We start from the raw sequence: 14156 nt of genomic DNA, 5'->3' as shown, positions 1-14156 counted from the left end.
ATGGTTCATGGTCAGATAAGATCAAGGAGTGTCTTATATGGCTTAAAGAAGGCACACCCAGACCATGGTCAAACAAGATCAAGAAGCATTATATTTCAAATATTTAATGCAAATTTTTTAGTTTATGTGAAATAGACAGATAGAGGGGTCATGTTGTTAGTCATTTGTGTGGATAACTTGATTATCACCAACGATAGTGATGCTAACATGATGTCAGGATGCTTTTGAAGCAAAAGTTGAGATGAAAAATTTGGGTCCTATAGTATTATCTTGTTATAAAGATGGTGAGATCACTTGATGGCATTTTGCTATTATTATAGAGGTAGTATGGCATGGACATATTGTCCAAGTATGGTATGATAGGCTGTAAGCCATCATAGCAAAACAATAAGCTTTCCACAAATACACGTGAGCTTTTGGAGAACCTCACTATGTGCAAGTGTGCACAGTGGTTAGCTTAAATTACATGACTATTACTAGGCCAGATTTGAGCTATGATGTTAGACTTGTGAGTCAATTTATGTAGGCCCCTAGTGATGGTTATCTAGCCTTTCATTGAAATGCACCTCACAAGCTTATCAACAAGACAAACCTACGCTACTGAATGCAAGTACAGACATGGCTACATCTTAACAAGATTGAATACGAGCAAAAGAATAAGATGCAATCGTAAAATTTCATTAAAATCAAGGCTAGTTATATAGCCTATGGATACAGGTTGATGACATCATTGATTAGATGAAGAAGCTCTAAAAATCGACTCCCTAAACGGTGCTCCTAGAATATTTCCATGAATATCTTCTAAACCTGCCTTGAGGCTTCTAGCTTAGAATGCCTTGTGTGCTAAGGCAATATAGGTGGGGATTTTACAAATGATGGGTATAAGGGCATGGTTAAAGAAGCCTTAGTATGCCGAGTTGTCCACTATCACATGTTTGGGCATTATTTCCAATACCCTCCCATGAACCAAACATGGGTAAGACAAAAAAAAGGCTAAGATGACCTAGACTTAAATGCCCTCCCACAATCAAAGGTAGCTACAAAGTTTGAGATACAATGGTTATGATGACCAAGGTGAGGACCACAAACAAAAGTGGTTGTCTCACAAAGAAAGATGTTCATATGAAAGATGGGAACATCAAAGCAAAACTTTGGTTTACAATGCCATAGAAAAAGTACCTCAACTTAAACAAATAAAAAGATGTGAGAGTAGAATGGGCCAAGTCCATGACCATCAAAATGCATAATCATAATTATCAAAGCAAAGGTTGGCCTCATGGGTGGCCTTTGATGGAGAATCTCCTTCTTTCTTCTCTTCGGCAAGATAGGCTTTTTGAGCCTTCTTCTTTGCATAACAAAACTCCTCAAGATGTCCTAGTTTGCCACAAAAAGTGCACTTGAAGGTCTTCTTGGTTTTAGGAGTGGCTTTCAAGGATAAGGCTTGCCCTTTGACAAAATAAGCACCATCAACATGGTACTCACTCTTCTTTAGAATCCTCTTTTCTTCTTCCAAGAGAGAAGCTTTAATGTCAATCAGGGATGGAGTTAGAAGATTTAAAACAGTTTGTTACAAGGGTTAAATATTCATCAAGACATGACACACTCTTAAATCAACACAGCAATTTTATCATCATCTTCTATTTCCTTCTTGTTTCCTATGAGTTGTGTTAAGAGGTTTTTAAAATCGTTTATGTGGGCAGGCATAGTAGTTGTGGGATTCTTTTGAAGCGCAAAGAATTTCACTAGGAGACTAATCTTGAAGTGTTTACATAAAGCACCAAACAGTTTGTCTAGAGTTCCCATGCATCTTGAGCTGTATCACAAGTGTAAATGTGATGTACAAAAGTGTCATCCAAGTGTTCCCCTATAACTCCTAGTGCTTTATCATTCTTTAAATCCCATTGTGCACTACTCTCTCTAGTAGTTAGTCTTTCCTCTTTCCCTTGAACAATGTTCCACAAGCCCTTTTTTCATGAGATTAAACTTCACCTTGGTTTGCCAAGTGTGAAAGTTCTCTCCTCTAAACTTTTCTCTCACCTCACTATAGGAGCCATATCAAGGTCTTACCGCTTGCAAGAGCAAGGGCAGTGTCTAATGCTTCACAAGCTTGATTTAGTCGATGAAAGAAAAAGAAATTAATAACCCATGTCTTCTTCTATATTCCTTGTCCCATATAGATGAAGATTTGATGCAAGATAAGGACCTAGTCCTATTTTAATGGTTTCTCTATTGTACCAAGGTTTCTTTGGATTCATCAATTTTCTAGGAGCCTTATTAATGCTTCTTCTAACAGTGGGTAGCTTCTCTCTCCTAGAGGTTACTTCATGTGAAGGTCTGGAGGGTTGGTTGACCGAAGAGGATGATGAGCATTCACATTCGGAAGATGGAATATTGATGATTTCAACCACACTCTTACTAGTGGACATGGTGTTGATGTAAGAGGCTTTGTGAACAAGACATTCAATAAAGTAACACACAACTTTCAATGCCCCTAGTGTGAGCAAGCTCTTACAAAGGTACCATATTTTCCCTTTAGTGCATGTGAGTAGCCCTTTATGCAAGGTGTTGTGCTCTTTCAATAGTCCCTATAAGAACAAGGATCTATCAAGGAAAATAGTCCTTTTAAATTGCACCATGTGAACAAACACTAGATATGAGCTCTCTCCAAGCATGTGAATAGCCTTTTAAATATATATAAAACTATATATATATATATATATATGTATGTATGTATATATGTAAGGTTACTATAATAAAAAGGAAGGCCACATGCACTGTCTGTTAAAGGCAAATCGATGACGGTTTGAGGCGGTGGATTAGGATGTCGGTGTAGGTGGCAGGTGATGATGTTGATTGCGGCTGTTGCTGCTGGGCGACAGGTTCTGCCAGACGGGAGGCAGAGAGCGGCGGCGGTTCAACTTGCAACAGTTCTGACGGTGGCTGGGAGGCGATGGATGGTAGCTGATGGATTGTTTCTACTAGACGAACTGTGAATAGCAACGGAATTCCACACGTAGCTGCCCCTGCTCTGATACCATTGATGGTTATCTAGCCTTTCATTGAAATGCACCTCAAAAGCTTAGCAACAAGACAAACCTACGCTACTGAATGCGAGTAGCAGACATGTCTACATCTTAACAAGATTGAATATGCAAAAGAACAAGATGCAATCGTAAAATTTCATTAGAATCAAGGCTAGTTATATAGCCTTTGGATATAGGTTGATGACATCATTGATTAGATGAAGAAGCTCTAAACCGACTCCCCAAACGATGCTCCTAGAATATTTTCATGAATATCTCCTAAACGTGCCTTGAGGCTTACTAGCTTAGAATGCCTTGTGTGCTAAGGCAATATAGGTGGGGATTTTACAAATGATGGGTATAAGGGCATGGTTAAAGAAGCCTTAGTATGCCGAGTTATCCACTATCACATGTTTGGGCATTATTTCTAACACCTAGGAGGCCACACTTGGATGTGACTAGATGGCTTCTCAGATTTATAAAGTCCACTATTGATTATGAACTTTTATATGGGGCTGGAAAAGACATACAACTGCATGGGCATACAAATGTTGATTAGGCTAGTAGTGTCAGATAGGAAATCTACCAGTGGCTTTATATTTTCTTTTGAGAGTGCTGATGTGAGTTGGAGTAGCAAGAAATAGGTGACAATTATCGAGTACAGAGGCAAAGTATATGGGGATTGCTATGGCAACTTATGAGGTAGCTTGGTTTTAGAAGTTACTTGGTGATATGGGGGGTGAGTGAGCCCATGGATAGGACCATTATCATTTATTGTGCAACATGATTAGCATACCATTGGCTAGTAACCCAGTCTATCATCTTAGGAGAAAGCACATTCAGGTGCATTATCATTTTGTGAGGGATAAATTCCCAACAAGTGATGTGGAGTTTAAATATGTCAGCATAAAGGATCAAGTGGCTCATAAAGGCATTGTGGGTACATAGAAGCTCTACAAGTTTAGGAGCTTACTTGGAGTACAGTGTGTGGAGTAAAGCTTGAGGGGGAGTGTTGAGATATCGAGCTCAGCTAGTGTTACAAACATTGATGACCCACTTGGGTGATAGCTTTTACACTTATACCACTGGCATAGTTGGTGAGATTATGAGCGATATACTACCAATGGCTTACAAGCTATGTGATATATATTTTGGTGTACTAGAGTTATGGTATAGTTATAGTGCCAGCTCATATAGTTGGGTTCACACTATGGACCACCGACCTTGTATGATATAGTAGACGAGTTCTTTCCCTTATGGTATGTATTCTTATAGGAGAGTGGTTTCCCTTATAGTATGATATAGTAGGAGAGTACTTTCCCTTTTAGTATGCATTCTTATCTCTTTATTTTATGGTTGTAGAGAAGAGGATAGAATAGAACATTCATCATTTTTGTGTGTGGTTGTCTACTCTTGTATGCGTGTGTTTTCTTACAACTCACTCACCCTCTCGCCCACCTTCTTATCATCCCTAAGCAAGAGATGCGCTTGTTTTCCTCCTATCTTTTACACCTCTCATGTTGGCCTCCTACTAATATTCATTTTCACTTCACCCTTTGATCCCACCTATCCATCCAACCATGTGTGATGCATGGCCAACCCTTCCAAAAGCTACTAATGTCACCACCTTCATGTGGACTTCCATGTATAAATCTTCCTACAACCTAAGGTTACATTTACACCATCATCCCCCGTTTTCAAGGAAGTAGTACATATACCTCCTCAATAATAAGGCCAAAAAAAAAATCATCTTGAAGGCACATGATGCTAGTTGAACAGACACTCGCCACTATTATGCACAAATATGAACAATCCAAAACGATACCAAAAAAAAGTATCATAACTATCATGGTTTGATGTTTTGAGCATACACATATAAATCCTTCAAGGCATTACCAAAAACAATTGGCACATCCCTCCCACATATAAGCCCAAATGAGACCCCATCTAATCCACCATGAGTTACATTCCTTCATGTGCATCCTTGACTCTCTACACTTTTTAATAGACAAAGAGCTAATCACCGAAATCTATCTTTAAGAAACCACACATATGCCTTTAAATTCACACCATACTGCCCAATGAAGACTCTACCCTAGCACTAGGAGGATAACTAGCCCCAAGTTCATGTACACATATGTCCTTTACCATGATCCTTGAGCTATGTACATCATGATGTCCCTATGAAACCCCTAATTTGAAGCAAAAATGTGCTTGCATAAAAATGTGCTTGCATAAAATACTTTCATAGTACCTTTGGAAGGAGAAATAAAAGGCATACTCAAGATAATACCATAGTATATAATGATGTGGTGAGAGATGATATGGATGCATTATTTGATGTGAAAGATAGGTTACAAGCTTCCCTTTATATTGCTAAATTTGCAAGCAACCTAAGAATAGAGAGAATGGATTCTCTCTTTAGGTAAGGAATATTTCCTCATAGATTCTCTTTTTTATTGTCTTACCTCTCTTAGACGTGGTTTTACCAATTAGCTCTTTATACTTGTACATAGATTCTATCTTTTATTATCATACCCCTTAGACATGGTTTTGCCAATTAGCTCTTTATACTTGCACAACATGTTGCTTCAATATTTTCTCATTAACAAATAACTGTATGCTAGAATCTTAACAAGAGGATATTGGCCTATTTCTAAAGGTGTGGAGTAAACTTCTATCCATGCATGTCTAATTGGTTGCATGTTCTATTGAGGCACACACTTAAAAATTTTGTCTTGTTTACAATATGGTGCATTTGTCATAGGCAAAAGATAAAGTTCCTTTCAATATTTTGAGACATTATCCTCGAGCAAGTTAATTGTGGAGCTCATGATGTGGCATTCTGCCTATTGCTTCATAAATGGGACATTACATATGTTCATCAAGTCAATTGTGGAGCTCATGATGTCGCATACCACCTATTTCTTCATAGATGAGACCAGGGCTCGGGAAAACCTACAAAGTGAACCAGCAAAATATCCCCCTTGACCAAAGATGAACCGGCTTTGCCAAATTTGGACAAGCTTGATCCTTTTCAAACTGAATTGAACCGGAAATTTTCCTTTTCGACAAATTTATCGCTATTTCATTCAAAAATAGAATCTTGTTCTTTCTCATATTCAAACAAGCTAAGCTTTTAGCCTTTCACTCTTTCCTACTATTCGAATACATTCTTAATCTTTTGTATGAACTATGGAGATCTCAGCTTGTTTGATACTATTATCATGCTTTCAATTGATCAAATCCATGAATCAAGACTGGTTATTGAGCATTGAATCTGATCAAATTTTGCATAAATAAAAAGACGACATACATGGTAAATTGTTGCAAGCTTTGAGTAGGTTGACAAAGTTTGCATTTGTCATCGAGCACGATGTAGCTGCACATAAATGATATCATCATTACACATATTCAAAACATTATAGTCTCACTCAAAGCTCAAAACACCAAAACCTCAACCATACCTTCAATGTGCCATGAAATATGACAACACACATGGTCATTGTAGACAAAAAAGCATCATCCATGATCTGTAAAACATCCTTCTCACATCACGATCTATGCTCAAAATGATAAAAATATACATATTACTGAACACGTGAGGACATACAAGGAGAGAGTTGGGGAATTGAACCCCATCACCATTTTGAATGGCTACACCAAGCCCTCTTGGGGGAGTGGATAAAGTGAATGCACTTCATCCACTCCCATAACAAGTTAGTAGGTGAATATGAAAAAAAAAGCGATCAAAAGAAATGATTAAGCTTCAAAAAGCGTACCTTCATCATTGGATGATTAGGCTACAAATACCTTGCACCGTGTAAAGATGTCTATGAGCCTTTGCTCCCCATAAAACCATACTCTCCTCCAACTCTGAGTCACATAGCTTGGAGGGTCCTTCAATATTGATCTTCATAATAGCATCCAAGGTCCGTAACTCCATGCTATTACGCAACTTGGTCTTTATAAGTGTGCGTGTGCTAAAACCTCTTTCACAAATAGCATTACTTGAACATTGAACTAAAGCAATTTGACACATAGTTAAAACATTAGGATAAGAGTCTCGCCACATTGGATTACATGCTATTGCAGCTGTAACATCAGGAAGACTGTAGCGTGCCCAACTAATTGAAGCTTGCTGTTTAAAAGACCGAAACTCACTAATAAAATCATCTTCATCAATGATAGAAGAAAAATTCATTACCTCCAGAGACTTTTCCTTACCATAGAATGAGGCTATTTCTTGAGCCTCAAACTTACCATAGTCCTTGAGCATCTTCTCTAGAAGAGGATGTTGTGCAGGCACTAGTACTCGTAATCTGCTTAATATTGTATTGTCTGCAAAACGTGCTTCAAGGTTAGCAATAATTTCTTTCGCAAAAGATACCTGAAAGGCAAGGGCTGATGCTAGATCTTCTCCAAGTATGTCCCTATCTATCTTGATGTCAAAAAACATGCTGCCATGAAGAGCTCCTCGCAATGTAAACAAGTGACCCTTCTCAGGTCCATGATCCGGTAAAAATGCAAAACCATCAATGTCACAAGTAAGAGCATTACAATCAACATCAGGAGGATCAATATAATATTGCCGAATTAAATTGATCTCCTTTTGGATAACATCATGGATTGTAGTCACATCTACAAACTCTTTTTGAAATATCTTACTCACAATAGCCATACCTTTTAAAATATCCGCTAAAAAATGAAGACAATAGATAATTTCAAACCTGGAAATTTCTGCAAATATACTCGGAGCATTTTCCTTGGTTTCCACAAGAATAGCATCAAGAGAAGAACACACCTTGCTCATAGCCGACGATCGGCTCAACCACCTAACATCAAATGTGTGTTCCATCTTCAAGATAGGACAAGCAAGCTCCTCTTGTATGATCCTTAGCTCTTCCAATCTTTTGCCACTTGCATTGAAATAATGGGCAATGGAATTCACCAATTTTTCTATTTTCTTGGAAATCTCCAAATTCTTCGCTACAGAAGACACAGCCAAAGCTGTCCTATGAGCAACACAATGAATGGATGTCAAGTATGGATTAACATGTCTTTTAAAAAGTGTGGCGACACCATTCTCCTTTCCTGTCATTGTACTACAGCCATCAGACCCAAAAGCAATTAGCTTCGTTAGATCAAACTTACTTCTTTTTAGCTCTGAAAGAATGGTGTTAAAAATGGTCTTTGCACTCCCATCACTCACACGAATAATACCATAAAAAGAATAGGCAGGAATACAATCATCAATAAGATAAGACAAATAAATAATCAAGTGTCCATGCTTGGAAATATCAGTTGATTCATCTACAAGAACACCAAAAAACGGACTTCGAAACACTTTCTTCAATGTGGTGTTCATCAAACACTTACCAATACAAAATACCATCTCTGCGCAAGCCTTGTCATCATTGTACAAGGATGTTGAGAATGGCACACGACAATCCTGTAAAAGACTAATCATATCTGGAAAACCAACAAAAGCATATCTCTTTTTTGCCATATGATAGGCAACTTTAAAGAGAGTTGTCAATGCCTCATCTTTAAAATTTTCAACCTTTTTCATGCTAGTTTGGATAGTTTCCTTCCCTTCAAGTAGAACAGCTTCCATAGAATGTGCATGACAAAGTGTTCTACAATGTGCTTTTAAATTACTAAACTTAAAATTAATGGAACCATCCTTTGAATATGCACTATGGTGATGGGGATACTTTAAACAAAACTTACAGTACATCTTAGCTTTCTCCTCGTCGTAGACAAGCCAGTCAAATGTTTGAAGCCAACTCTCTTGGAAAGCTGCTCTTGCTTCTATTCTCCTTTGAAGCTCTAATCTCTCTGGCAAAGACAAACTAGACAACACCTCATCAGTAGTACTTGCTTTAGATGAATTAGTATTCTGACTTTGTACATCACCTTTCTTTCTTTTGCCATTAACCTTTGAAGCCATCCGACCAGCCCACTGGAGAAGCGTACCTTGCCTTTTTTTGTTATCTTTGATACCTTGTCTTTTACCGGTTTCAACATTGTTGGGCTCCATTGACACAAAGCCACTATAACAAACAAATCAGCTTATGTGTTTAAACTTCCCATGCTATAAACTCAATCGCAAAAAACTATCAATGAGGTGGCTGCGGGTGTGCCACAGTGCACACAGAAACTATGTAGCCCCAAGGGCCAAAAGTGCATGTGAGAGTAGGTAGGCTTGCAGCGGCCAGCCACCCTCCACTTCATGAATCATTGCTGCCAGCCTGCCAAAGCCGCCATCCTTTCTCAGTTCAGACTCGTGGGGCACATCACCAGGTGACCTATGCGTAAGTCTTAAGAGCTGAAGAGCTGCTGTGTGGACAAACCGACAAGCCTCAAGGCAAGGCGCTAGGAACACTGAACTTGCATGTGCCATGGAGGAGGAAGGGGTTTGGCTAACCCTTTAGCAGAAAGACTACAGCGTTGTTTCAACATCCAATCCATCGCTTGGACCAGGCTGGGAGCGCTTGAGTCTTAGAGCGCTCCAGCAAATTTAGCTCGGCTGGCAATCACAACTTAGATTGTATACATAATGTCCTACGTATCGTCGTATCCACCATCACAGCTGTTAAAGCAGGAAACTCGCTTCCATGGACCATAATACAGGATCAAGGAAAGTGATTTTACCTTGAAGGCTTGAAAGTTGAAACTTGATAGGCTCTGTTCAGTCACAGTGTCGAGTCTGTTCGCAGCCGCCACGCTTCTTCTGTGCAACGAGAAGAAAGTTAGAAGATCCCAGCTTTTCAGCAGCAAACAACAAGCAGAGCCTCCCGCTGCATTGAAACTTGAAGGTGGAAACCGTCGAGACTCGAAAGTTGAAACTTGAAAGGTCGCCTGCAGGCTGCAGGGCAACGAGTGCACATGCCACAGAGTCCAGACTCCAGACAGCGTATGTAGGGACTCGGGAGTCGGGAGAGGAGTACTCAGGACTCAGGAGCAGGTATTCAGGAATCAGTAAGGAGGCTGGCGTAAACAATGAACATGCAGGCCGCACTGCGCGCAGAGTTAACCGTTCGGGAGTCGGGAGCGCTCAAGCGGCAAGCCTCAGCTGGGAATCGGGATGGAGATAAGGCTGTGCATGGGTGCCTGCCATGTGGGATGGAGGCCAGGCTGGCGGCGATCTAGGTAAGATATGAGACTTGAGTGATTATAGTAGATACGCTTACTATAATCACTCTAGAGTCTATATACTATATAGTATAGTTACTAGTATATACTATATAGCATATAGCATATACTATAATATATATAGTATATAGCATATACTATATATATTATATAGTATATATTGTATTTTTAAAACCTACTCTAATTATATGAGTAGTGCTTTTTTCCTTCTCCCACGCGTGCGAACCGGCCTAAAGCCTTTCGAGGCAAAAAATCAACAATCGGCATAAGCCTCCTCGTCCGGAATTGAACCAGCCCATGTCGATGGCGAGCAGGTTTTGGATAAAGCGAACCTACCTTTTCCCGAGCCCTGGATGAGACATTAAGGATCTCAATAAGGAGGCACATTAAGAGATATGGCCATATTTAAAAAGGAATCTAATCACTTATTATTACAACTAGGCTTCCTGCTACCATACATGGAGTGATCCATGTATGATTATGCTCTATATTATGGTCCACATAAATTCTTGTACTAGTATACTACAACATCCCCATGATGGTTAAACAACAAAGAAGGGATGCCTTCTTTATTAGTTATAACAATAAGAAGGTACACCTTCTTGTTTTAGTTCATACCCTAGGCAAGAACAAGGGAAAGAACATGGATGCACACATGGCTCCTTTGATAGAAGAGCTTGAGTGGCATTTGCGCTTATGATATCATAAAGCCAATCACCTATAGTGCTTTGATTGTTAAAAAGAATCTTTATGTAGATAATGCATTATTATATTGGATACTAAAATTACTCTTGTACATATTGTTTAATCCATTTTAAGTGCAAGGATAATCCTCACAAAGGGGGAGTTTTTTCCCGAGTGAGTTTTTTTGAGCTAAGGGAAAAGTTGAGCAAAACATGCCAAATAACCTCCAAATAGAATAAAATAGCTACACTTTCCAAACATACACACACCAACACAAAATTACATTCTAGTTAAAATTAATAACATTTAATCCAACAAGTGACACCACCATCACTCAGGGATAAACAAGAAAACATCAAATAAAATAAGGGAACTTGAAAGATGGACCTAATTCAAGGCTCATAACAAAAAGGATGACCATTTGACAAGCCATCAAATAAGCGACATAAAAAACACCAGTGTATTATGTTGGCACATTGCATCATCTTCTACCACTTCCAAGATCTTTAGCTGACATTTTAAATACATGTGGTTGATGTTGCTCACTCAACTTCCTCGGGAAAAGCACACTATGGATAAATGGATATTTGCATCTCGATTCGAGATCTAGAACCACTTCAAGACCCTTTGATATAATGCTTATGGCTATTTTAACATACTCCAAACATCTTTCCATCCTCCTTTTATTTGACAATGGAGTGACATACTTAAGCAGCTCTGCAAATTCATCTTCACCAATCTCTAAACTACCAGGTTTCATATCCCCGATCAGCATATATCTAAAATGACAGCTTAAGCTAGAGATTTCTCCAATTGTTTTGCCATTGTAAAGGGATTTTCATTACAATAGGAGACAACACCTTCTTCTAAATTTTCTATTTAATACTCCTACATGGCCCCTTCTCATAAGTATGATTATGATTACCAAGATGTATAGCACATCTTGCATTATGGTCATGATGTATAGCACATTTGAGCACAGTGCTTACAAGAAATATTTCGAAATCTGGACCAATCATCCTATAGGACAACTCCGTTTCAATCTTCCTTTCCACTATGTTTCACTCTGCTAATGTAGCCACTATAGAATAGACGATGAAGACAACATCAAAACATGCAATAGAACACAAAAAAGAGCTAGTAAATTACTCTAATGATGACACGAAAGAGTATTTAATATGCCAAGTCAGAGTTTGGTAGTTGTTGGCAGCTTCCCTAATGCATTGTGGCAATTTGTAGCAAAGAAATTTGAAAAATCAAGAGCATGGAATCGACCAGCAAATCTTGCATAACCCTAACCCCAACCCTTACTTGCTCACCTATTCGATGTGGCCATGTGATAATAGATGCAAACATTATGGTATGATAGATCATAAGTGGTGGCATGATGCCTAATTACATAATGCATCATAGAAGCTTACATGAATCCTAAGTCACAAACAACAACAATTCATTCCTCATCAAAGAAACCATAGAAAGAAGTAGTGCTAGTTTGAACCATATCTCATTTGGAGGTAGAAGAAAGTAGCATATACTTGATCTCTTCATTGATGGTGGCCTCACATGTGGTAGAGAAGATCTAGTGAGCCATAGACTAAGAAGAACTCTAGGATTTGAAGACGATGTGAGTTAAGGTTCTAACACCAGAATGAAGATCGCATGCAAGGAGGGGAGAGAGATGTGTAGAAGGACTGGATATATTATATATTTACAAGAGTTTCTTGAGAGGGCAACTCCTCTTATCCCATCTTCACAAGTGATCTCTACCCTATCTTCACAAGTGATATCTAAAGGTTTAAGGACTACGATGAATGGTGCTTAGCCTATGAACACATGTACGACATCCAATGAGACCAAATGTTAGCAAGGCTCAAAACTCTGTGTGTGTGTGTGTGTGTGTGTGAGAGAGAGAGAGAGAGAGAGAGAGAGAGAGAGAGAGAGAGAGAGAGAGAGAGAGAGAGAGAGAGAGAGAGAGAGAGAGAGAGAGAGAGAGAGAGAGAGAGGGGGGGGGAGGGTAACTTCTTTGTTTGTAGAGAAGGGGATGGCCAAGGTTAAGGGGGCTAAGAATTTGATGATGTTGTGAACAACCGTGTAGTTAGACATGAAGAGGGTTAGGGACCAACAGGTGTTGGTCTTAAGAACATTTAGTCCACCATGCATTTTGGGTGAACAGACTCTTTCATATCTTAGAAGTCTCAACTCTTTTTTACGATTCTTTGTCTTTCACACTCCTTTCATAATACTTCCATTGTTTGTGACATAAAACCATCAATTTGTGTTTTTGACCATATGAAAAGTGGCAAGAAAAAATGAATGTATGCCATAAGACTGGATTGAACAATTTGAAGCCGCACATGAAGAGAGGCCAAGTAGATAATTGCCAATAATTTAGTTTTGCTGGCACTTTTTGAATGACCCATTTAGTGGCATACACATTCCATCCTAATGGATATCCCAAGTGTGAACAATGTTAGTGGGTGGAAGAATCTGTTTTGGTCATAATATGCTGTGCCAATCCGCTTCCTTCAAGGGCAACAGTTTTGATTTCCTGAAGGCTATGAATAGCCTTGCAGCCTCCTCACCAAAAAGCTTATGCGTTTGCATAAGTACACTGACATCATTTTGTGTATTTTTAGGGAAGAAGAATAAGTCATCAACATATGCCCGAGTTACCAAAACATGACCTTATAGCAGTGCAACCCATGTAATTATCCATTGTTAGTGAGTTTATCCATATAAATTAACAAAGGATGAGTTTGCAATTACATATAACAATGCACTCAAAGGGCAGGTTGCCTAATTGATTTTCCTAATAACCAGGGAGAGGACAAACCTTTGTGTAGTATACACTGCACCATGCTGTCTTAATATAGTCAATAAATGACATTACACATTTTTTCTCCAAACATAGTTTTGTCATCACTACAACAATGTAATCCCACAAAAAATTGTATCAAAAGGCTTTGCTACATCTATTTGCACTGTGATAAGACATCATGCTCTGTAGATTTGGCATATTCTATTCCCACATATGCATTACATATATTATTTGCAATTTGTCATCTAGGGACAAAGCCATCTATTTGCACTGTGATAAGACATCATGCTCTGTAGATTTGGCATATTCTATTCCCACATATGCATTACATATATTATCTGCAATTTGTCATCTAGGGACAAAGCCATACTGAGTTGGATGTAGGCTCCTATTCAAGATCATTTTGATCCTAGCAATGATCATTTTAGTGATTAATTTCTAGATCACAGGCATCAATGCAATAGGGTGCCAAT

At 38.8% G+C, this 14156-nt stretch overlaps 1 protein-coding gene across 1 annotated transcript; it reads right to left on the bottom strand.

Annotated features, from left to right (window-relative positions):
- Positions 1 to 2781: 2781 nt before the first annotated feature.
- Positions 2782 to 9658, bottom strand: LOC147620047 (uncharacterized). Its single transcript, XM_086772583.1, has 2 exons — positions 6837 to 9658; positions 2782 to 2987 (listed from the first exon to the last, which is right to left on the bottom strand). Exons 1-2 carry the CDS (start codon positions 9064 to 9066, stop codon positions 2782 to 2784), a joined length of 2436 nt encoding a protein of 811 aa, XP_086628709.1. The 5' UTR covers positions 9067 to 9658.
- Between the last annotated feature and the right edge of the window lie 4498 nt (positions 9659 to 14156).

The sequence above is a fragment of the Cibotium barometz genome, chromosome 32 (assembly GCF_041138505.1).
Source record: "Cibotium barometz isolate CiBa-2024 chromosome 32, ASM4113850v1, whole genome shotgun sequence".
NCBI lineage: Eukaryota > Viridiplantae > Streptophyta > Polypodiopsida > Cyatheales > Cibotiaceae > Cibotium > Cibotium barometz.
The sequence above is the reverse complement of the archived record's forward strand: the minus strand, read 5'-3'. Positions and strand labels throughout refer to the sequence as shown.

Excerpts from the sequence above, each read along its gene's own strand:
- LOC147620047 (XM_086772583.1), bottom strand. The coding sequence starts at position 9,066 with ATGGAGCCCAACAATGTTGAAACCGGTAAAAGACAAGGTATCAAAGAT. Across the intron at positions 2,988-6,836 it reads ACATCTTTACACGGTGCAAG|TTCGTCTAGTAGAAACAATC; the intron begins GTATTTGTAGCC and ends TGCTATTCACAG.